Source organism: Ictidomys tridecemlineatus, chromosome 4, assembly GCF_052094955.1.
Source record: "Ictidomys tridecemlineatus isolate mIctTri1 chromosome 4, mIctTri1.hap1, whole genome shotgun sequence".
Classification (NCBI taxonomy): domain Eukaryota; kingdom Metazoa; phylum Chordata; class Mammalia; order Rodentia; family Sciuridae; genus Ictidomys; species Ictidomys tridecemlineatus.
This window is the reverse complement of record NC_135480.1, coordinates 167,422,539-167,445,553: the sequence shown is the minus strand read 5'-3', so window position 1 is coordinate 167,445,553 and position 23,015 is coordinate 167,422,539. Positions and strand designations below refer to the sequence as shown.

General features: G+C 32.5%; 1 protein-coding gene across 1 annotated transcript in view; it reads right to left on the bottom strand.

Annotated features, from left to right (window-relative positions):
• Positions 1-2,071: 2,071 nt before the first annotated feature.
• Ift74 (intraflagellar transport 74) overlaps positions 2,072-23,015 on the bottom strand; it is a 71,732-nt gene continuing 50,788 nt past the window's right edge. Inside the window, exons 14-20 of the mRNA XM_005334189.5 lie at positions 16,622-16,675; positions 14,530-14,627; positions 13,661-13,787; positions 7,241-7,404; positions 6,510-6,635; positions 3,912-3,972; positions 2,072-2,369 (exon numbers count right to left, since the gene is read on the bottom strand). Of these exons, the coding sequence (XP_005334246.1) occupies positions 2,251-2,369; positions 3,912-3,972; positions 6,510-6,635; positions 7,241-7,404; positions 13,661-13,787; positions 14,530-14,627; positions 16,622-16,675 (749 nt within the window). The 3' untranslated portion in view covers positions 2,072-2,250. The remainder of the gene's footprint in view (positions 2,370-3,911; positions 3,973-6,509; positions 6,636-7,240; positions 7,405-13,660; positions 13,788-14,529; positions 14,628-16,621; positions 16,676-23,015) is intronic.

Below are 23,015 nucleotides of genomic sequence, written 5' to 3'. Positions count from 1 at the left end.
TATGTCCATATATCATATATGAGCGCTCATGAAAAAATGGATCCAAATATTTTTTTATTCATGTGATTTAAATGGTTTAATTTAAATTGGGAAAACAGCTGTTGAGGATTGTTTTAATATATGAACAAAAAAGGAGGTTAACAGATGTTTGTTTACTTTTACCTTTCCTTTTCATTATATTTAATAATTCTGTTGAAGATAAAGTAAATTGTTTTCTAAAAAAGAAAAAAAAATTGTTTTCTTTTAGTGCCTTCTGGAATGTTATATAATTTTTTCTTTAGCCATTATTGCCAGAATTTCTATCTTCATCCCAGTGCCGGTGAAGACAAAAATAAAACCAATCTACAGCTTCTGCAATAGCCATCACTGAACTGCTTGCAAAACTTGCCTAGACTATGTATCACTTGTATGCATTGTGAACTCACTTGTATGCATTGTGAACTATCTGTTGGTACAGCAACTTGTGGTAGTGTTGGGGTATTTATGCTGATGGTGTCATCGGTGGTACAATTTTTCCAAAAGGAGCCATCACTGAACTGCTTACAGAACTTGCCTGGACTATGAATCACTTGTATACATTGTGAACTCACCTGTATGCATTGTGAACTATCTGTTGGTACAGTGACTTGTGGTAGTGTTGGGGCATTTTTGCTGATGATGTAATCGGTGGTACAATTTTTCCAAAAGGAGCCGTCAATTGGCTTGGTATATCTTCCTCCTTTCTGCTTGTCATGGTCGTTCAGCTAAAATTTGGGGGCCAACAGAGGTGAGGCAAAGAACCTCACCCCCCACCACCACTGATACAAAGACCTATCCACAGGTGTGGCTGTATACTGGACCGGTAGTCAGTGACGGGTAAGATCCAATTGCAATGGTACCAACCTAAGACAGGAGGCTGATGCCTTGAGGTCAGCTCATCTGATAACAGGTAAGGACCATATGTACTATTGGACAACCTAAGGCAGACACGGTCCCTAAGCCACATGCTTGTTGTTTAAACAGAGAGGGGGAGATGTTGAGAGCCACAGCCAAAGGGGCCCCAGCAAACTTCCAGCTGCCAGCTGATGATTGATTCACAGCGGCCACAGCAACTTCTAGCTGCCAACTGATTGGCTCCTCTGTGGTGATGCTCATTGGGCTGTTTCCCTGCCCTTTCAGACCATGGAGCTGCTCATTGGGGGACTTTTTTTGGCTCCGCCCACACGACCCAGCCAATCGGCCTCAAAAGCAGGAGGAGTGGGGGAAGTGGAGAGGTTTGTGGGAAGCCGGTGGTGGCAGTTGGGCTCTGAAGGTTTTCCTGAGAAGCTGTTTTGTTTGGCGTGTGTGGTTCTAAAAATAAAGTGCATTTCTTTTGACAAGTGGCTCCTGAATTGTGCCCAGCCAGACTGTGGCAGAAAGATAGTTTTAAAAATATTTTATGATGGCCAAGGTGACTCATTCCTGTGCTCATCTGTAGTCTTCAAAACTGTGCTAATTACTATACAATTCTAGTTCTTGTGGATTTTCTGTTCAAATGTTTTGTTAATACTTAGAAATTAATCTACTTAAGTCTTTCTAATGGTACAAAAAAGGGAATGCAAACTCCACAGTGGAAATGAACAGCTATAGCCATAGTTCAAAAAAGTCTACTGCAAGTGCAGCTTTTCTTTTAAATTTCATTTTTCCTGGCATATATATGAGAAATATTTTAAGAATGTAAAGATGTAAAAGTTTTAAACTTTAATTTAGGATAAATGATATATAAAGAATATGTAATATACATTGATATAGCTTTTAGTATGATAGAATACACATTAAATATACCCTATTTGAGAAGGTTCAATGCTAAAATCTCTTTTCTATATATTTTTTTCTAGAAGCAAAAATTGGTAAGCTTAATGATTTAAATGCTAAATCAAAATCATACTCCATGTATCTTTCCTAGAGTTGAGACATTAAAAAATTATCTCATTTGTTGCCATAGGCAGAGGATTAGGTGAGCTAAATGAATCTAAATAGTCAATTTTCATTTCTTTATCTTTTGGTTCACCAAACAAAACAAATAAAAACATAACAGAAAAAAAGATGACACTTTTGTATGCAAACTCTTTATTGAACTATTTTACTATTTAAAACATCATTTCTTAAAGCAGCCACATTGAAAATGTACAAAAATTTTAGAAATTTTCAAGAGTAAACTATTTTTAGTCAACTTGCACAAACTTCAGGGGCAAGAAGATACTTCTTTAGAGACTGTCAGTTGATTTAGACTCAGTTTCTGTTAGTGTTATGTAAAGCATCCATGATGGTTTTATTGTACTCTGCAATCTGCTTGGTCACATTTTTAATAATGGGCTGGTAATCACTCTCTTGACTCTTGGTTGCTATGACTAACCACATGAGTTAAGGAGAACACTGTTAATAAAAATATTCATCAATTGTCTCAGGAACTAAACCATACTGGTATTTTTCTTATTGAATATAAATAGTATAGAAAATATGCACAATTAAAATACTTTCAAAATACAGTATGTTGTTTTTAACAGGTTAAACATCAATTGAACCCTAAGATAAGCAAAACTTGTTTCAAAAATGTTTATCCACAATATACTTAATGTTATGTATCTCAACTGAATTTCTGCTCTTAAAACAATAATAATATTCAAAAGAACCATGCTCTCTAGAATACAATATAGAATTTCAGGCAAATTTCTAGATTTCTCCCCATTTCAAATTACCTATTTTATGTTACACAAAACCAGAGAGCTAGGCTTTAAGCATGTTGTGAATGTCTTTGTATTTTTAAACTAAGTTACACTACTCCTGGGAAAAGAGTCCCTAACTCATCTTATTTAGTGGTAAACTGGGGTACATTCTGGCTCTCAAGTGAAGTTCAGCAGCACCCTAAAGGAGAACATATGCCACCACTTGGTCAGGATCTAGTTCTCCAAGTAAAGATGTCCCTGAATGAGTCAATAAAGGGAAAAGAAACAAGTTCTGAGAAGATATTTGTTACAACTCCACAATATATGTTTTCAGCAGCAGCTGCCTCCTGTGACTGCATAAAGATGCATAAAAAGAGGGGGCTGGGGGTTATGGTTCAGCGGTAGAGCGCTTGTCTCCCACATGCAAGACTATGGGTTCGATCCTTAGCATCACATATAAATAAATAAATTTATTGTGTCCAACTACAACTACAAAAAGTAAATATTAAAAAAAAGATGCATAAAAAGATGGAATGTAAGCATCATTTTGGTAGAAATGAGGTTGAACTGGCTGAAACATGGATGAAATAAATCAAAGGTCAAACTTATATTCTCACAACTCACTTAAAATTCCCTTTTCTGCCCTGATAGCCAAGATACAGTATTATATACAAAATTCTAATATATGCAACTATATTCATATGGTTATATAGAATTCTCCTAATAACTCTCTTAGAAAGAAATACTATTTTAGAGGTAATAAAATTGAGGTTTAAACAGGTTAAGAAAACTATCCAAAGTCCATAAGATTAATGACTTAAATACTAATAGGTGGAGTGAACATTAAAACTAGATTTCCTGACTTGTACACTTAATCACTATGCTACAGTATGATTTTATACTCTTCTTCTGGCAATTCTCAAAGTCTGCTTTCTATTTATTAGTTTCTCTGGGAGAGTACACACACACACATACACACACACACACACACATACACTCTCTCTCTGTCTCTCTCTCTCTCTCTCTCTCTCTTTCTCTCTCTCTCTCTCTGACACTCCCTATCTTAGAGTGAAAACTAAGTATAATTTGTTTATGCCCCACATAGTTAGCTCAATGTTTGGTACATATTAGGTATTTGTTAAGTGTGTGTTGAACTAAATTTGAGCCTTTAAAAAAATTCCTAGAAAGATAAACAGTCAAGTTCATTTGCACCATTTTAAAGGATACATTCTTTCATCACAAAATTATTTTGCTCCTGGTGTTGCCACTTTCTCTCCAAATTTGTAAGCTAAAACCACAAAAGAAAAATGTTAACTGGGGCTCATATTCAAAACAATTATAAACCCTTCAAAGAGGATAAAAAAATTCAATTTTAAATCTTATCAACTCCTTGAATTTTATTGAGATAAAGTTATGGTAAATACAGAAATTTTAGGAATGATTAAAATAGTGGTAAGTACACTGAGACAATATAGACATCTATAAAAGGTTTACTCTGTATGTTTATTTTAATTAGAAATATTTAAAATGTTTATTATACCAATGAACATGCCAACTGAGACAATTTATGATTTTCCATTTCCTAAAAGAACTTAGAAAAAAGGGACACGGTGAGAATCTCTCCTTGAAATCTGGAAGTCTAATGCCATGGAGTAATATATAGTCTAACACTGTCAAAGGTTCAGCTATATAGGAAAAACTTCCTTATTTCCAGGGTTAAATTTCCTGTCTAATTTCACAAGCTGTGATAAGAGTAGAGCTGCAGTGTGAAGATTATAAGAGGGTTTGCAAAAAGTTGGCACTGGTACAATAATTTCTGCATCAACAGGAAGCTAATGTGGATATTATATTGATGGTTGCTTCCTCAGAAGACAATTTCACTGTTATAGAATTAAATTGTTTTTCTGATTTAATTAACCTTGTAACTCTGGGTTATAGTCTTTCTTTTTTAAGATGCATAGTTTTTCCTAAGAAAAAGACTGTCTGAAAAATGAAACAATAAAAAAAATTCTGCCTGGATATTTCAAAGAAGTAATGAACATTTTTAAAAGTATGGTAACTAAAGCAGCTTTAAAAAAGAGTTTCTACCCTCTGTTAAGATTGTTTTCAGGGTCTAATTTCAGTCTTGATGTAGCACCCATCCTACTGCTTCCTCAAAGAGATAAATCTAGATATTAAGATGATTTATAACTAATTAATTATGTGAACTATATGTGCTATAAATTAATACTATTAAATCAGAACTATTGCTCCCAAATAGAACCTTGAAGTTAAGATAGTCTTAAGGAAGCAGTCAGCACTTTTTGGCAGTAAATCTTTAATAACCTTTTGCAAAGTCAAGTACCAGACTTTTTCTCTTTGTTTCATACAAAGAAGTGGCCTTCTTATACCAATGGACCTCTTAAGTGTTACACAAATAATGATAGTAAAGTAATGGTCAGGTGGTCAAATTCCTTTTTTATTATAGATCTATATTATTGTCTTTTCTTTAAATATCCAAGGACATCATGAAGCTTAAGTCATGAAAATCTGGGGTTTTTTTCGCTATAATTTATTTAAATAGCTTCTTATATATAATTATTTATAGATGTTAAAAAAACAATTTTTAAGAAATAATTATAAAAGATGGGATACCAGGATTTGATTTGATCAGCTGGGAGTCACAAATGACAACAAATAATACAGACAAGGATTTAATATTGTAGTATCTGTTATAATTTCGGAATAAGCAATATATGGGGATAGTAATTAGCACTTAATGTGGCAATAAACAAGGTAGCCACTGATTGACTCTAAAAAATGGCATTTGTCAAGTGTTTTCCACCTTAAATCATCAATTCAAAGAAACAGGAGGACCAAGAAGGGATAAAAAATACAGCATTTTTTTTCTAAGAGCCATCTGAGATAAGACAATGACCTCACAAACATTTTCTTTATGTTTCTTCTCTAGCACACATTTCCACTTGAAACAAGCTAATTTTGTCACTTCCAAATCTTTATCTAGGTTTGAATATGAAGTAGAGATAGAATAACTGAAAAGTAAATCTGAATTATGCAAATTAGTGATTTCTAAACTTTTAGTAGTTGTGGAAAACTTTTATGAGACTACTTCTTTCAAGAATATAAGGTACATTGTTTTTTTTAAATAGTATACCTATACAATAGAATTGCTTATTATAAAAATGTCATAAAAATGAAAAGTCTGTACACTTTTAAGTAAGAAAATGTTTAAAGACCATATGCACACAAAGATTTTACTTTTTAAAAACAATATAATTGATATGAATGCATGAATGCTAAGGGAAAAAAGTCTCAAGGATTATACATCAAAATGTTAATAAGGGTTGTATCTGGATAGTAGGAAAGTAAAGTGACATTTTCTCCACCCTAATCATATTAATGTATAAAAGAGGATATTTTTAACGTATCCAGTATGTTAGTGCAAATTGCTAATACAGACTCGATATGAAAACAACTAATCCTTTTCTGACCATATTTACTAGTTTTGTATATGATACACAATGCTTCATTCAGTCATTCAAAAAATACTTACTGAATATCACACCTGTGTGAAAGCTAATTGTACAGTGTTGAAGATAAAGTGAATGACACAGACATAGTCTCTTCTCTCTCAGAGCTCACAGTCTAGAAGACTTCTTGGTAATTACTCTTCGGGTAATTACCAAGAAGGCGAGTGACAAGAAAATGGGCTACAGTTATGTCTGTGCATCCTTTGTAAATAATTAGAGATGTGAACCAAAAGAATAGGACAGATAGCCTAAAAGGAGAAGTGAATTCCAAAATCATTTTAAAATTTTGTTTTACCTGAGCATGTGTCTCATTTTCTTGCAATTGTGTTTTCAATGTTTCATATTCTTTGTTTAGCTTTTCCATTATTTTCTTAAAGGCATTTCTGCGGGTTGATAGCACTGTTCTCTCCTGATGTAATTTCTATAGATTCAAATAGAAGTAAGAGGCTACAGTGAATATCCAGTAAGCCAATATAAATCTCATTTGACTCAAATAACTTCAGTTATTATATTATGGTAAAATTCTACCAAGGCTAAAATTACTCTAAAACATGTTTGCAAAAATATCCTTTGAGTTAAAATAAGCTATATTGATATTGATTCTGTTAAAATAACTCAGTTAATATTTCCATATCTGTCCCTATCCTATAAAATTTACTTTAAATTAATGAAAATGGCAATGGAAAGACACTAACAAATTTAAAGTAAGAATATGTTACATCAAACCTATATTTAACAAAGTTCACATCTCTTGAAATGCTCTGTATTAACTAGTAGCTTGTACTGTTTTTGAACTTTTTTCTTTTGTTTAAAACTTTAAGTCACTCTAAATTCCTACTACATATGTAAATGTTCTCAACTTGTTCTCAGGATACACTAGAGATCAGTTTAAATTCAAAGAGCTATATGTCAAATACTAGCTTATATGTCAAAAAATCAACTGAAAAAGTTCTATAAACTACATATACATTAATCAATCAAGAAAAAATTTGAATTATAATTTTTTAAGACTTGGTTACCATTTACCTTTTTCTTTTCTTCACCTGATGATTTTAAAGCTGGCAAATCATTATATGTCTCCAGATCAGCTGTCATTTGCTTAATTTTGCTTTTTAGAGACTGTTGTTCCTCAGTCATCTTACTTTCCAGAAGCTCCATTTTCTGTAGATCCAATTGTAGACGTTGACTGTCTGAAACATAATTTTTTAAAAAAATCTCATCTTGATTTTTAAAAAATATTTTTTAGTTGTAAGTGGATCTTTTCTTTTCTTTATTTATATGTGGTGCTGAGGATCGAACCCAGGGTCTCACACATGCCAGGCAAGTGTTGTACCACTGGGCCACAACTCCAGCCCCTGAAACATAAAAATTTAATGTCATAATTCATCAAAATTTTATTCCTTTCATATAAGAAAATACAACACAATAATTAAAAATCGTGTTGTATGAGAGTATCTGCAAAATAAAAACATGCTCACTGTGACTCTTGAGACCATATAACTTAACGGGAGAGGGGAGAAATGAAGCTTTGGCAACCAATTTAGCCTGTTAATTTAGCCATATCTGCCTCCATGCTCATATAAACATAAAAACATATATAAGTTTTGTGTGTGTTAAGTAATATAAATACTATGATATAAACATCTCTTATTTTTAATAGGGTTATGATATATCCAGTTACATTTAAAAAATCAAGTTATAAAATGATATATATTTGAAAACAATTTTATAACTATACATATATAATTTTTTTTCAATTTTCACTGTTTGCTATAATTTCTATAAATTCACTATGACCAATGAGTTAGCAAACAGATTGCTCCTTGGAGAAATACAGCATTGGGTTCCTGCTAGTCTGTGGTCACAACACTTTTGTCAGCTGACAAATAAACAATCTTATTTTATGTGTGTTTCTGTTTAAACACGCTATTCTACACAAGTTGGTGATTTCTTAACAATGAATTCATGGACAACAGCTACATGTGAATGAAGCTTGTGTAATATACATTTTGTCCATAAGGCACATAACAGCTTTCATGCCCTTAGGAACACCAGATAGCATATCAGTACTTTGCTTAGAGGCGTTTTTAATAGCTTGATCACCATAGAGAAGCACAAAAATGTGAAAAGAATTTTTTTACTGGCACTAAATACCTAGCCAAAAATGAAACTTGTTTACAGCACAAGACCTGAGAATAAGAAGTCATACAGTTAGTTGCCTTTTTCAACCTCTATAGGGAAAGTGAATATTGGGCTGTTCAAATTTTCACCACTCTGTATATGTCCATGAAGAGCTGTAAAAATGCTGCCAAGTGTTGATTTGGAGTTTCAAATTAATTTAAGTGAACAGGAAAATTCACAAATATGAAAGCCATGAAAAATGAGAACTGCCTATACCCATACATGTACATGTCATTCTTTTATTCAGAAGTACTGAGCATCTATTAAATGCCAAATAATAAGGATACTCTAGAGATCAGTTTAAATTCAAAGAGCTATTTTCTAGAGGTAGAACCAGGCAATTAGATAAATATTTACAATAAGCTAAATGACTATGAAAAGAGTAAAAATACAGGGTGCCATAAGCACATGTGACAGGGTCAAGACTACTCTCTTGAGACAGGCCTTTTAACTGAAGCAGTAGGGATTAGTAATCAGCCAAACAAAGGTAAAAATGTTGACTTCAGTCAAAATACTTAGAAAATAAGCACATTTATGAGGGATTAGTAATCAACCAAACAAAGGTTAAAATGTTCCAGAGAAAACAATCAATGGGTATAAAGTCTAGAGGCAAGAAAGCAGGGACCCCTAAACAAATTACCGAATCCAATATGTTGAATATTAAATAGCATCTAATAGTCCTATTAAATGAATATTCATAGTAAAAAATAGTGCTTCAAAGTCACTGATTAAAAAAAAGGGGGGGTGTTATATAACCAAATCTTTTAAAGTTGGTATAATTAAAGCAGTATTTTCTTGAATGTTTCTTTTATTCCCTCTTAAGAGTTTTAAAGTTCAAACATATTGACACACATTATTAAAATATACATATATGTATACATACAAACAAATATAAATATAACAGGTCTTAATGTTGTGGCAAAGAGTTCTACTGGATTCTTATCTCTACTAAGGTTGGAAATGTTACAATGAGACTCAAAGTACTGAACAAATCACTAAGATGTACAGTGTTTTAACTATTTTGTACCCTTGTCTCAGATGTTGAACACTATAAAAATTTAAATATAGCATATAATGTATAACATATTACATAGCATAAACTTATAATACAATTATAAAATTATATTAGTTCATAAAACAATATATAATTTCCAGATTATGATTGCAAGTCTATTTTAATATACCTATGTCAATTTTGTTAAGATATCTGTATAATTGAAAACTTAGGATTTAATGGGTAAATGCTCTAAATAAGAAATGTGCTTATTTTCTAGGTATTTTGACTGAAGTCAACAGTTATATACCTGCAAATGTAATTTGAATATATACTACTGAAATTATTTAAGAATTATACAAACTAATTTCTCTAGAGAAAAGGAGAAAATGGTTGGTTGGTATAGGGTAAAGTTTATCTTCCTTTAACAACAGGTCCTCATGAAAAGCTAAAAGCTTCTCCAAGGGAAAAGACAGGAAAAGGATGCAGTCTAGTTCCTTCTGATATGCTATGAAGTTGCAAAGTTTACCAAGCAGTGTGTACATAGTAGCAAAATCTCAGAAGGAACCACTTTGACCTGGGGAAATGTTTCTGAAATATTGTGCCCTCAGCACATTTGTTTACTCCCTGGAGTTTCCTTTCCAAAAATATAAATAAAAACCACGGCTGACAGACTCCTTGCCTCTTTACTCAACTGGTACATCAGTGTTTCCCGACCTTCCTGACTTCTTTTTCTTTCATTATCAGCCTACCTTAAGGAGCATTTTCAAGCCCCCTGTACATTACTCTCCTTAAGATTTTATATCCTAGATGTGTTGTTTATCTGTTTTTTTTCACTTGTCCCCAAGAAGTAATGTTACCCACTTTGGGAACAATACTGCTCCATTAAAAATCATGATGTACACTAAGAAAATCAGGCAAATCTCAACTATAACCTCAAGGATAGAAAGGGAGGCAATTCACAAAAGGGGGATACAAAATGTACTATATATCTGAAAGGTGAACAAAAATATTATAAATGTCCTTTGGTGATTTTTACATACAAGGAATTTCTTGAGGTGGAGGATGACATAAGGGGAAGGAAAGGAAGAATAATTATATGTTTGGTTCAAATTAGCACAAAAATTACTCAAAAATGACATTAATTTGGGGATAAGAGAATTTAACTGCTAATAAGAAAAACTTCCAGCAAAATCTTTAAAATAGTAATAAACTAGATTTTTATTCTATTAAAGCCAGTTCTCAATCTTTTTCAACTATATATCTTGGAAGAAAAAAATAATTCTTGCTTTTTTTGTTTTAAGTATAAAAGTATTCAAGGAATACAAAGTCCTTATCATTGAATTTATTTCCTGTTATTGATTACTTGCTTTTATGAAATCTGTGTTTCTCAACAGCTATTGTACAAAGTCAGCTTAAAATAGGAAAAAAATACGTTGAATTAATATTGACCTTAGAGAAATGAAAAACTTAAGCACTATGGTAAAAATCACAAAACAGAGGTTTTCTAGATGGAGCAAAATATAAAATTCCTTAATTTATAGACAAAAAGGAAGTAAAAATTTTAAAATAGGCACACATATCCAAAAGAAGTAAAAATAATTCACTGATATGAGGTATTTAAAGTACTTAAACACAGAAACAGAGGTAGAATTGTGATGGCCAGGGGATAGGGGAGAGTTGTTTCATGGGTATGAAGTTTTCAAGATGAAAAAGTTCTAGAGTTCTATTGTATAATAATATTCATATAATTTACACTACCATGCTGTACACTTAAAATGGTTAAGATGTTAAATTTTTGTTATGTGTTTTTACCATGATGAAAAACATACTTAGAGTCAAACCAATAGTGGATATGAAACAAGGTTAGTATGTACTTCCTGCGGTTACTTGGCATGTAATTCAGATATAAAAAAAAAACTATGGCAAAAAAATCTTGGCATAAAATACACTTAACTATACAGAATAATAGCAACTATTTACTTATAAGTCTTAATTCAAAGGTATACTATGATCATTCAGTATGCATTTATAGGTCCATAATCCCTTTTCTAAAACTCCTGGGCAGTTATTTTCAGAAATTAGAATTCTTTGGATTTTAGAAAAGTAATATATGCACATACTAATTATAACTTCTATAGCAGGATCTGATGCAGCACCCAGTCACTGAGTTAATATTTCTAAAATAAAGAGTCATATAAAGTGGGATAATTAAAGACAACACATAGTCTCATGTCAATTCAGGTCAGGTTTGATTTTGTTTGTCGAGATCTTTTTAGATTTTGGGAATCCAGATAAAGTACTGTGGGGTTCATTCGATTTCAAGAATCTTTAAACTGAATTGACAAAAATTAAATCTTTATTTCCTATAATCTCACTAATTGCCAGATTAAGTCTAAGTAGACAAAAATGTAGCTAACTCAAATTCACCATATACCAATATAAGAAACACTGTAGTTAGATTTCATACAGTTTTTACATGATTTTATCCCAGCCTCTTTAAGCTGACCTTTGTATGTTTCTAATCTCTACTTGCCCCATCCCAAAGACAGCCATTAGTCACTTATGACTTTTGTACACTTGAAATGTGTCTAGACTGAATTAAAACATTTGAGTATAAAATATCTCACTAATAGTAATATTAATACAGATTATATATAGGTGAAATGATGATGCCATGGATACACTGAGGTAAATATATTAGTAAAATTCACCTGTCTCATTTTACTTTTTAAAACATGGCTACAAGAAAATTTTAATTATGTAGTTGGCATTATATTTTTCTTGGACAGTGCTGCCATAGTTGCATGCTACTGAGCCTAGCTGAATCTATTTAAATTAAGCATCATCCCTTCTAGGACAATTGCCCTAATTATTCTCTCACTGACCAAACTCTATTCGGGCTTTTTTGAGCCTTTCTCAAATAGACCTTATTCTTGGCCTATAAAAACTCCAGACTTGCAACACATTTACTAATTCTTTCTCCCCCCCCCCCAGATTAAAAGATTTACACAAACACTAACATAGTTCTAACATCTTATGGCTGCATTACTAGGATGACCCCTTAAAGTGCATGCCTGAGAAAACCCAACATTGCCCAAAGAATTTACTGTTTGTTCTGATATCTGACAATAGTCCCCTGAGCACCTGTCTTAGAACATTTACTAAAAAAGGCTTACAAATGGGAAACCATCCTCAATCCCTCTGAGTTGTATACACATCATTACAACTCAGAAGTGTCTTTCTCAAGGATCTGAAAGCCATTCCTTTGAAGTGTAATCATTAGGAAAGTCAGAGTCTCTATAGAAGCCTAAATGGGTTAATTGACAATTGGCTTAATCAACAGTTATGCTGACCAAAGATTGTTGTTTTTTCAATTCCCTATTCTAATGAACCCTCAGGGATGGGGAACAAGCAGACAGGTCCTGCATCTTTTTTTCCCTAAAATTCCCAGTCATCTTTGTAGAAATTGAAGTTAAATTTAATTCACACTGGATCCTTTCTTTACTGCATTATTACTTCATTACTGATAAAAATGTGTTCTTACCACTTTAGCATCCAGCTTTAACTTTGATATTTCCCAGGACACAGCATAGACAAGGAGGAAGTACAGATGTTTCTTGACTGACAATGAGATTACTTCCAAATAAACCCATTTTGAAAAGAAGTTAAAAATGTACTTAAGATACCTAACCTACTGAACCTTATACTTAGCAACACAGTACAATGTAAAATTCTGGTTGTTGACCCTACTGATTGCATTGCTAACTGGAACCCGTGGCTCATTGCTGCTGTCCAGCACTGTAAGGGAATATCACACTATATTATCATTAGCCAAGAAAAATATCAAAATCCAAACTTCAAAAGAGTTTTTACTGAATACGTTTTGCTTTAGTACCACAGTAAAGTCAAAAGAAAATTATAAGTCAAACTATCGTTAAGTATAGGATGGTCTATGTTTAATAAATGTTGTTATATGAATGAGAATATACTAATGTAATACTAGTAAGTTGATAAAAAAAAGTCATATAAAATTATGAGACCACAAGTGATTGAAGTAATAGACAATTCTAAATAATATATTTCCTCAACAATTTCCAAAGAAGTCAAAGAGAATAACATTGATATATTTTATATATAACATTGATATATTTTATACCCTTCCTCAATGAGATTTTCAAAAACAGAGAGAATAACATCAATAAAAAAAAGTTCCGATGTGTTACAAAAACAAATAAAAAAAGAATATAAAGTCTAGGCCAGTTTCTTACCTGAAGTCAAATTCCTAGCTGTACTTTGTGATTTCTGCATTTCAGTAGATTTAAAATTAAGGTCATCTTGCATCATCTTTAACTCTTGATTGGTGATAGATGATATCTGTTTCATACGATTTATATTCTATATTTATAAATAAAAATAGGAAAAATTCCACTGAATTAACTCTTCAATAAAAACCACTGAGAAATACTGTGGAAGAATGGGATGCTTTCATTAGTATTATTTTTTTAAATACATCATATAATTTTGATATTGCAGAGAAATTCGAAATCTCTCAAAATAGGCAATAAACTCAATTTTTAAATTTACTTTATTTCACTGTAGAAAAAAATAAACTACCCTATTTTACGAACTGATTGTAGTCTTAAAACTAAAAATATTGAAAAGGGATCAGGGACTTTCCTATAATAGTATCACACATATCAGATGTTCAATAAACTATTTTGATAATTCAAGATACTCATTGGGTATATCTAGAAGAAAAAACTCTATTTATAATGAAAATTACAATGTAAAGTATATTAACATTTTCCACATAATGTTTAGGTTTTGAAATTTTCCAAGTTTTTCTACTACTTCAAATAAAACAGGGAAGAAAAAAAATCTTATTACTTTAATAAGTGCCTCACTTATTGCTGAATACTGATATTATACATATTTCATTCTTTTCTCCTATTGCCTAATTAGCTAAGACTTTGCTAGAAAGATAAAAATTAATAAATTAAATAAATAAAATAGCAAGCAAAGGAATATAAAGGAAATAGTTTAAGTGAGCAGACATAATATGAGCCTTCCATTTTTGTATTTGGAAAGTTAATCACAGTGAAAATAATGGAGACACAAAAACACTCATGGTACTTACCCGACTACAATGCTCCAGAAGCGCAACAATGTTGGCTTCTATCTGTGCCTTCCTTTCCAGTTCCTGATTCTTAGTTTCCTCAAAAGTCTCTATAAAAGCTGACAGATGAAAAATATGATAAGAGAGAATATTGCTGTATATAGTTAACACTATATAAACCCTGATTTTTAGGTCTTTAAAATTAAAATACATTTTAGAAATTCAAAACAAATATAAATTTTAAACTACCACTGCTTAATTTTTTATTAACTAAAGGATAATTACTCAATAAGAACATTTCTACAAACTTTCAAAATTTTAAAGCCTGTTGTTATAAACTTGATATGAGTAAACTAGGAAGTTAAAAATAAAGGCTCAAAAGAAACAGTAAAAATAAAATAAAAATCAGAAAACATCTGTTTTACATAGGTTCTCCTTGATACATCTATAATTTTTAACACCTATAATTGGCCATTGGCTTTATGAAATTAATATTACTAAATACCTATTTTATCTAAAAATGTATATTTTACTTAGGTTAGATTAATCTCAAAATAAATTTAGTAATTCATTCAGATTAAATAAATAGTCTAGGAAATCATCCCTTTACCTTTCTAATACAGAACTAGCATATAATTTTGCTCTTACTTATACTCTTCAAGAGTTCCTACGGAACTTTTGAAAAGTAAAAAAAAAAAAAATTAGTTAAAAATTTTACTATTAATATGAGATAAACATATGGTCTATCTTTCTATTACACTTTTTTCTACTTAAACATTTAATATATTTTTTAATCAAAACAGTCTTTAACAAAACTTTTTTTTAATGAATATGGTTGTCAGAGACCATAATCAACATTAAAAAAAAAAACAACTATTATTTATGCCCTACCTTCAACATTTAACTAGAGATCTTAGCTACAAATAGCCTGCTTCTATATCAGTCATATATTAAATAATCATTTGGGTTTTTTTCACATAATAATGTCTGTCAGAGGTTATTTTGTTAGGAAAACAAACTATAATAAACACTTAGGAAGAAATCTGAAGTGCCTTGCAATTTTTAAGATTCTGGAACACAGGAATTCTTTTAATTCATTCATTAAACATTTAGTAGGTGAATATTTATTAAGATACATCTAAATGTCAGATGCCACACTATTTCCAACATATAGAGCTGTGACACATCATTCCTTGATCTTACACCTACTTCTCTACTAAAAAGCACTTAAAAAAAATAAAGAAAGTAAGGAATTAATTTTGAAATAATTTTTGGTACTTGCTGAGACTGTAAAGAAATTGAGTTATTGTGAAATCAGAATTGATAATTGCCATATTGTAGAAAGTATCCATGAAGGTAACAATTGACATCAGACCTAAACAACTTCAGATATTAGCAAAATGATAATTAAAAAAGGAAACTGGTAGTAGATAATTACATATTTTATAAATATACAAAGTTTAATTTAAGATCTATTTATAAAGCTAAGATTAAAAAAAAAGTGAAGGAAAAACTCTAACCAAAGACCACTAAAGTTATAGTTGGTAACAGAAACAAGTAAAAAGAACAGAGGTGAGGGCTAATAATTGAGACATCATAAAAAGCTGTATAAAAGTGAAAGATATGAAGGTGGACATAGTCATGTATAAGAAGACATTCAAGGGCTGGGGATGTGGCTCAAGCGGTAATGCACTCACCTGGCATGCGTGGGGCGCTGGGTTCAATCCTCAGCACCACATAAAAATAAAATAAAGATGTTGTGTCCACTGAAAACTGAAAAATATTTTAAAATTCTCTCTCTCTAGACATTCAACATTCAAACAATAAGTGGTCTATAGCTCCCTCTATAAATTACAAATGTAAATACTAGTTTTAGAAGCTATCTCCATTAAAACAAAACAAAACAAAAAACCTCATGCATACATGTATGTGTGTGTGTGTGTGTGTGTGTGTGTATATACCTTTTAAAATTCCTAAAAATGAAAAAAAGTTCTATAATTCTTCATATTTTGCATTTATTAGCCATTATGTCTTCTTAAAATGGGATCTCTGATTTGGTATAAATGAAAAGCAATTTGAAATACATTTTTATAGTTATAAGATCATCACTTACTGTCCATATTTTCCTCCCTTTTTTTTAGCTCCTTGTATTTCTGATTCATTTCACCTATAAGAAATACAAAATTGAACATATATTTCAAAACTTCCAGTTATAATATTCTAAATTAGAAATATCTTTTAGGTTCTCTATATACAATTATTCACTGAATATTTGATATTTTTAATTGGTTGAAATTCTTTTACATTAACTTACAGAGTATTTTAAAGAAGCTATATATTTGTGACTTGACTATTTGGAAAAACAGTCTCCTGACTGGAAAGGACTTATAGGCTTTCTATTCCCAGGGTGGGGTTAATCAGCCAACATATGAACACTACTGATGACAGGAAGCCTAAGTTCTGAAGGAGATACATTCTGTCTTTAAATAGTTCACAACAGCAAACAAGCTATCAGGGTAACATCTCTCAGAGAACTTACAGCCTATGGATTTAACAAATAATTAAAGTAAAAACGTACTAAGTGCTTTCATATGAAAAATAGGAGTAGGCATCAAGGACAACTAATCTAGTTCAGGGACTGGGAAAAATTCTCTAAAGGAGTAATATTTTTGCTGCATATAAAGAATGAATACGAGTAGCTAAGGAGGCTGAAGCAGGATGATTCCAAATTTAAAGTCAGCTTTAGCAACTTAGAGAAACCCTAATCAACTTAGAGAGATCTTTTCTTAAAATAAAAAATTAAAAAAGGGTTAGGTATGTGGTTCAGTGGTTAAGTACCCCTGGGTTCAATCTTTGGTACCAAAAAAAAAAAAAAAAAAAAAAAAGAATGAATAGGAGTTACTTTGTCAAGATGTAGAAAATGGAATGTCAAAGAATTACCAATACCAAAGTGTGGAAGTGAGGATGGATATGAAAACATGAGAAACTGAAAGTGGTAGGGCTAAGAGAATATGAAGTTTAAGAAAGGTAGCTCAGAAATGAAGCAGATTACAAAATACCTTATAAAATACATATTAAAGACTGGACTTTCTCCGAAAGACAATTATTGAAGAACTTTAAGAGGGACTAAGTCTGGATGAATGATGAAATATGCCTGGAGTAGGGTAGATCTAATAAGCATGGAAATTGGATTTTCATTTGAGACATTCAAGAGCCAAAGTGAATGATTTTGCTTAGGGTTAGAGAGGGAGGAGTCAAGTATAACACACAGGTTTCTGGCTTAGGCAACTGAGAAGATGGTGGTATTAACTGGAAAGGGGAATGTCAAGTTTAATGAACATGAAAGACATGTCTAAAGGGACAAAATACAAGGCCCAGTGAAATAAATGAAATATAACATGTCAGCCTAACAAAGAGAACATTAGGGATCATGATTACTTTATAATAGGATTTTACAGTAATGCTGAGCTTTGGAGGCACAGGGCTATTTTGAATAGTGAGATGGCTGCAGCTCCCAGCTCCCAGGTAGAGAAAAAAGAATAAATGTGTGATTGTTTCAATCTGTAGTTTCTTGATCCCAGTCAGTTAATTCTCAGCTTTCTGTGGAAACTAGTAAGCTTAGTAAGATGATACCCAGCAGGTATGAAAAGAATAACAAGCTGAATATTTCTAAAGGAGATCCAGATTAGAAGTGGCCTCTAGAAGGACTTTAAGAACAGAGTTCAACTTTTATACTTTTCTTGTGATTGTAAGTTAGTATAACCACTATAGAAAGCAGTATGGAAGTTCCTCAAAAGACTAGGCATGAAACCATCATATGACCCAGCTATACCACCTCCTTGGTATTTATCCTAATTAGTCAACACACTATAGTGATATATTATAGCTGCACAATTGACAATAGCCAAACTATGGAACCAGCCTAAGTGTTTATCAATGAATAAATGCATAAAGAAAATGTGGTATATATACACAACGGAGTTTTATTAGCTATACAGAAAAATGAAATTGTAGGAAAATGGATGGAACTTGAGACAATTATGTTAAACAAAATAAGCCAAACTTGGAGTCAAGGGTCATATATTTTCTCTCACATATGGAAGCTAGAGAGAAAAAAGGAAAAGAAAAGTATGTGTGTGGGGCGGGGCAGGGATCTCATAAAAATCAAAGGGAGGTCAGTAAAGGAAAAAGAGCAGGGGTGAAGGAGAGGGGAAGTGCTAGGTAGGGACACTGGTCACATTATATTGTTATAGTGTGTGCATGTATGAATGTGCAACCAGAAATTCCAACATTATGCACAATTACAATGCACCAGTAAAAAAATAAATAAAAACAATAAATAAATAAGAATTCCAAGAAAGTGGGTAATCACAGTGGAAAGTCCAAAGACTAAAGTTCCAATAGTCAGTCTGTGTTCTATATATCCTCCTACATGGTATTGAGTTTTTTCAAGATCTGGATAGATAGTAAAGTTAGGAAACAGAGTAATAAACTGGGTGTAGAACTCTGTAATTACTGGGGAAGCGTGGATCTCCATGTGCTTTGGTGGTGAGTTATGAGGTCAATAAACTACTTTTTTGCCCTATGTTCTGAAATTGCTTTTCTCAAATTCACTGAGGATAGCGCCTTGATGCTGAGAAAAGCTTCAGGGTCCCAAAATATTACTGGTAGTAAAAAGCTGAAAGTGAAAGATAAAGTGAATACATGTGGTCATGAGTTCCTAGCCAGGCTATAATCAGTACCAATGGGAGATACTATGTCAACACAGCTAAGGCCCTGGTTACATTAATAACTTTACTGAATGACTACACAGTGAAAATTAACATCAGTATACTAACAATAATTATAATAATGTAGTATGATTTGTTGTGAGGGAGAAGTGAGAGGTAACTTGTTATTAGTAACACATTTTTCATATACTTAAGTTTTTTAAAAATATTATAAGACAGGGCTAAAAATTAATCCCATAAAAATGTCAACTATTCATTTACCTTACTAACTAAATTTTTTGAATGGAAAACAAGGAAAAAGAGCTAAAGATTTTAGGATACATGATCTGGGACAACACTCTGATCAGAGAGTGATACATATAAATGTCATTAAAATATACGTGAAGTACTAGAACATCTAGTAGCTCTGAATCTGCCATGGCCTAGGTTATAAATAAAGTCTATAGTTCCTTGTTTTAGCTGTCTGAGAAGTTCCACTCTTGAGAGACTGATCAGGCATTAAAGGATTAGGAAGAAGGCCTGGATTCTTAGCTTTATGCAAATTTAATTACCACTTTTTATTTCTTCTTCTAAACTTATGAGAATTCCCTACACATTCCTTTTCTATTTATTATCCTGCTTTTGATCCTCAAGGCAGGAGGTTTTCCTTCTTTTTCAAAATGAAACTGCTCTCAATACAGTTCTGAGTCCTAAATTATCAAATCCAAAGGGTAGTTTTCAGTTTTTATCTTACCCTGCAAAAGATTTGCCATTATAGACGGATTATTTCAATTTTCTTATTTCTTTGTTTCCCTTTATGCTTTGTTTTTGCTTTTTTACTGGGGGAGGGGGCAATTTCTGTCTTTTCTTACTCCCAGAACACTTTCTGTCTTCATGGGTTTCTCTTCCTTCTTCATTTAAATTCTGAGTTAAGTACTAATGCTGAATCATTTGCATAACAATCTCACTCATTCTTGTGGTTTAAAAAACCCTCAAATCTAATGTTTTCCCTAATTTTGAAATCCTTTCAACATCTCAAACTTATAATTAAATTTATTAGTTTTCCCCCTCAAAATTTGCACCCATTTTAATTCCTTATTACATTTGTTTTTTACTTATGTGCTGCTGAAGTGAGCTCCATATTATATTTGAATGTCCTCACAATCTACTTATTATCCAAATCAGAAACGTGGAGACTCTTCCCCTCATTCTCCTCAAATATTCCTCCTAGCTGTCAACATACTGAATTGGAAAGTATATCTGGTACATGTCTCCAGCTGCAAGCTGGCCAGCCAGATTAGATGGGACAGAGCTCCACATATCTCAGCAGAATCCCAAGCTTCAAAGAAATTTCCTCTGATATCACGGCTAGGAAGGATAGTGGTGGGAGCATTAGAACTGGTCTATTCTGTGATTTGCAAGTGGAGAACTGATATCTTACCTGCCAATAAAAGGCAATGTAGAGGTGTGGGCAATCCTAAAGCAGGATAAATGTGATTACCAAATCTATCCTTGGATTCAACATTACAGGAAAGTAAAAGATCACAGATAGAAAGAAGTAAATCAGAGTATCACATTGGCAGTGTAATCAGGCAAACAGAAATATTTGAAGTGGTAGGATCAACAATGAGGAAACCAAAAAAGATGGGAAGAGACACTATGATACAATGGGGTAATTTTGGAAATATCCTCTAATTCTGAGTATCTGCTGTAACCATAATTCTACATTCATTTATTTATTCCATATATTTACTGAGTATCTACCATGTACTATTATACATAGTAGGGATAAGATAAGGAACAAGGTAATTTTTGCCCTATCCTCAAAATGCTTATGATCTATTAGTTTGCAATAACAAAATGTATAAGGAAACATAAGTGCTGTAACTGAGTTATGTATTAAGCATTATGATAATCAGATGGGTGAAAAGTAGTCAGGGGTTTTTACATTATCAGGCAATGTAGAAATAAAAGAAATAATATATTTTCCTCCAAAAAATATACCCTAATAAGACTTGTACACAAAAACATATACTTCAAATTCAGGCTCTTCCTCTCCCTCAGACAGGAAGGAAGAAATGGGTATGGACTGTTACCATAGTCTTGGGCTATAGCAGAAAGGACACCATTGCTCTTGGATACTCCCTGCTTTAGCCAGCCAGTGGAGATATGGTCTCTTCACATTACCAAGAGATTCAGTGCCATCACAACCTCCTCTGTCCTCACTGTGAGAAAGTTCTGAAATTTAATTCTCTTGTCTGGGGTAAAGGTTGGAGCTATCTTGATTTTCATACTTTGAGAAATAGTTCTGATCTAGAGAAGATCTGATTATGATTTTCAGGAATGGGTAACTACCCCAATCTTCCCTCCTGATCATAAATAGAAAGAGATGTACTAAAAACTCCACTGACCTCAAGGCCCTCAACTCAGCAAGCCTTCAAATTTTGGAGTTGAAAGGGCAAAGAAAACAGAAGCAGGGAGATGGAGCAAAAAAACCCCAAAAGACTTCTGCATATTCAGGTGGTTCCTTTCCTGCACCTGGGGCAAGCTAAGTCTCCCAGTACCTCATGTGCTATTGTTTCATTCCTTATTACCATTCTTAGTACTACTCCAAATGAATTCCAGTTCTTTACCCTTTTATAAGTATTATGCCAAGAAACTTATGATTCCAAGAAGACTATCACTTCCCATAATCTTAGATGGGTTGCAAAGTTAATGCAACCTAGGATTTCAGCTGTAATGCAACCTAAGATTTCAGCTGTTCTCAGGGCTATATCCCATTAATCCATAATGAGCTATTATTACAACCCTTGTAACAGTTTCACATATTTTAGTTAGCCAAGCCACTTTCTTTCCTTCCCTTCCCTCCATCATTCCATTCCCCATTCCTGCTGTTTGGTGCTGAGGATAGAATGCAGAACCTTGTGTATGTGAAGTACTCACACTTCCACTGAACTCTATCCCCAGATCTTTAGCCTCCAATTTTCTTTTTCTTTCTTTTCTTTTTTGATTGGGGGTAGTAATATGGATTCAACCCAGAGTTGTTTCACTACTGAGTTACATCCAAGTCCTTTTTGATACAAGGTCTCACTAATTTGCTCAGTCCAGCCGTGAACCTGCAATCTTCCTGCTTCAGCCTCCTGAGTTACTGGGATTACAGGCATGTGCCTAGGAATCAGGCCATTTTTGTATTTCAATTTTAATTAGTTTGGGGATCTATTAAAGCCCATCTGTTTATATTTAGTCTATCTCTCCCACCTAATTTTCACATGCTATTACAGCAGTATCCAACAAATTAGAATTTAAAATCCTTCTAAATTGCTCTATTAAAATACATATAAACAATGTTTTAAACAAAGTTTTGGCTTTAGATGTCATCCCACTTACTAACTATACATTCCCTGCAAAATATTTTAAATTCTGGCAGAAATATATCTTTAAAATTAGGGAGACAAGGTCAGATAATTCTACTTCTGAATGCAAGAGGCACTTTAAAAAATATAAGGAAAATTCTCTAGACATGTCATAACAATTAAATAATCATTGCTAAAAGCCTCACCATCTCTAAAGAAAACAAAAGAAATATATGGATGATCTTTTCAACAGAGTAATATCAATCAGATGGTAGGACTAGTAGTCCTTGGCATATACTAAATGCAACATAAGGTCCTCAATTATTTTCTAAAGCAATGGTTATTAAACTTCAGTATGAGTCAGAACCACCAGGAGGGCTTGCTAACACACAAATTATTGTGCTCTGTTCCTGTTTCAAATTTAGTAGGTCTGGAGTGGGGTCTA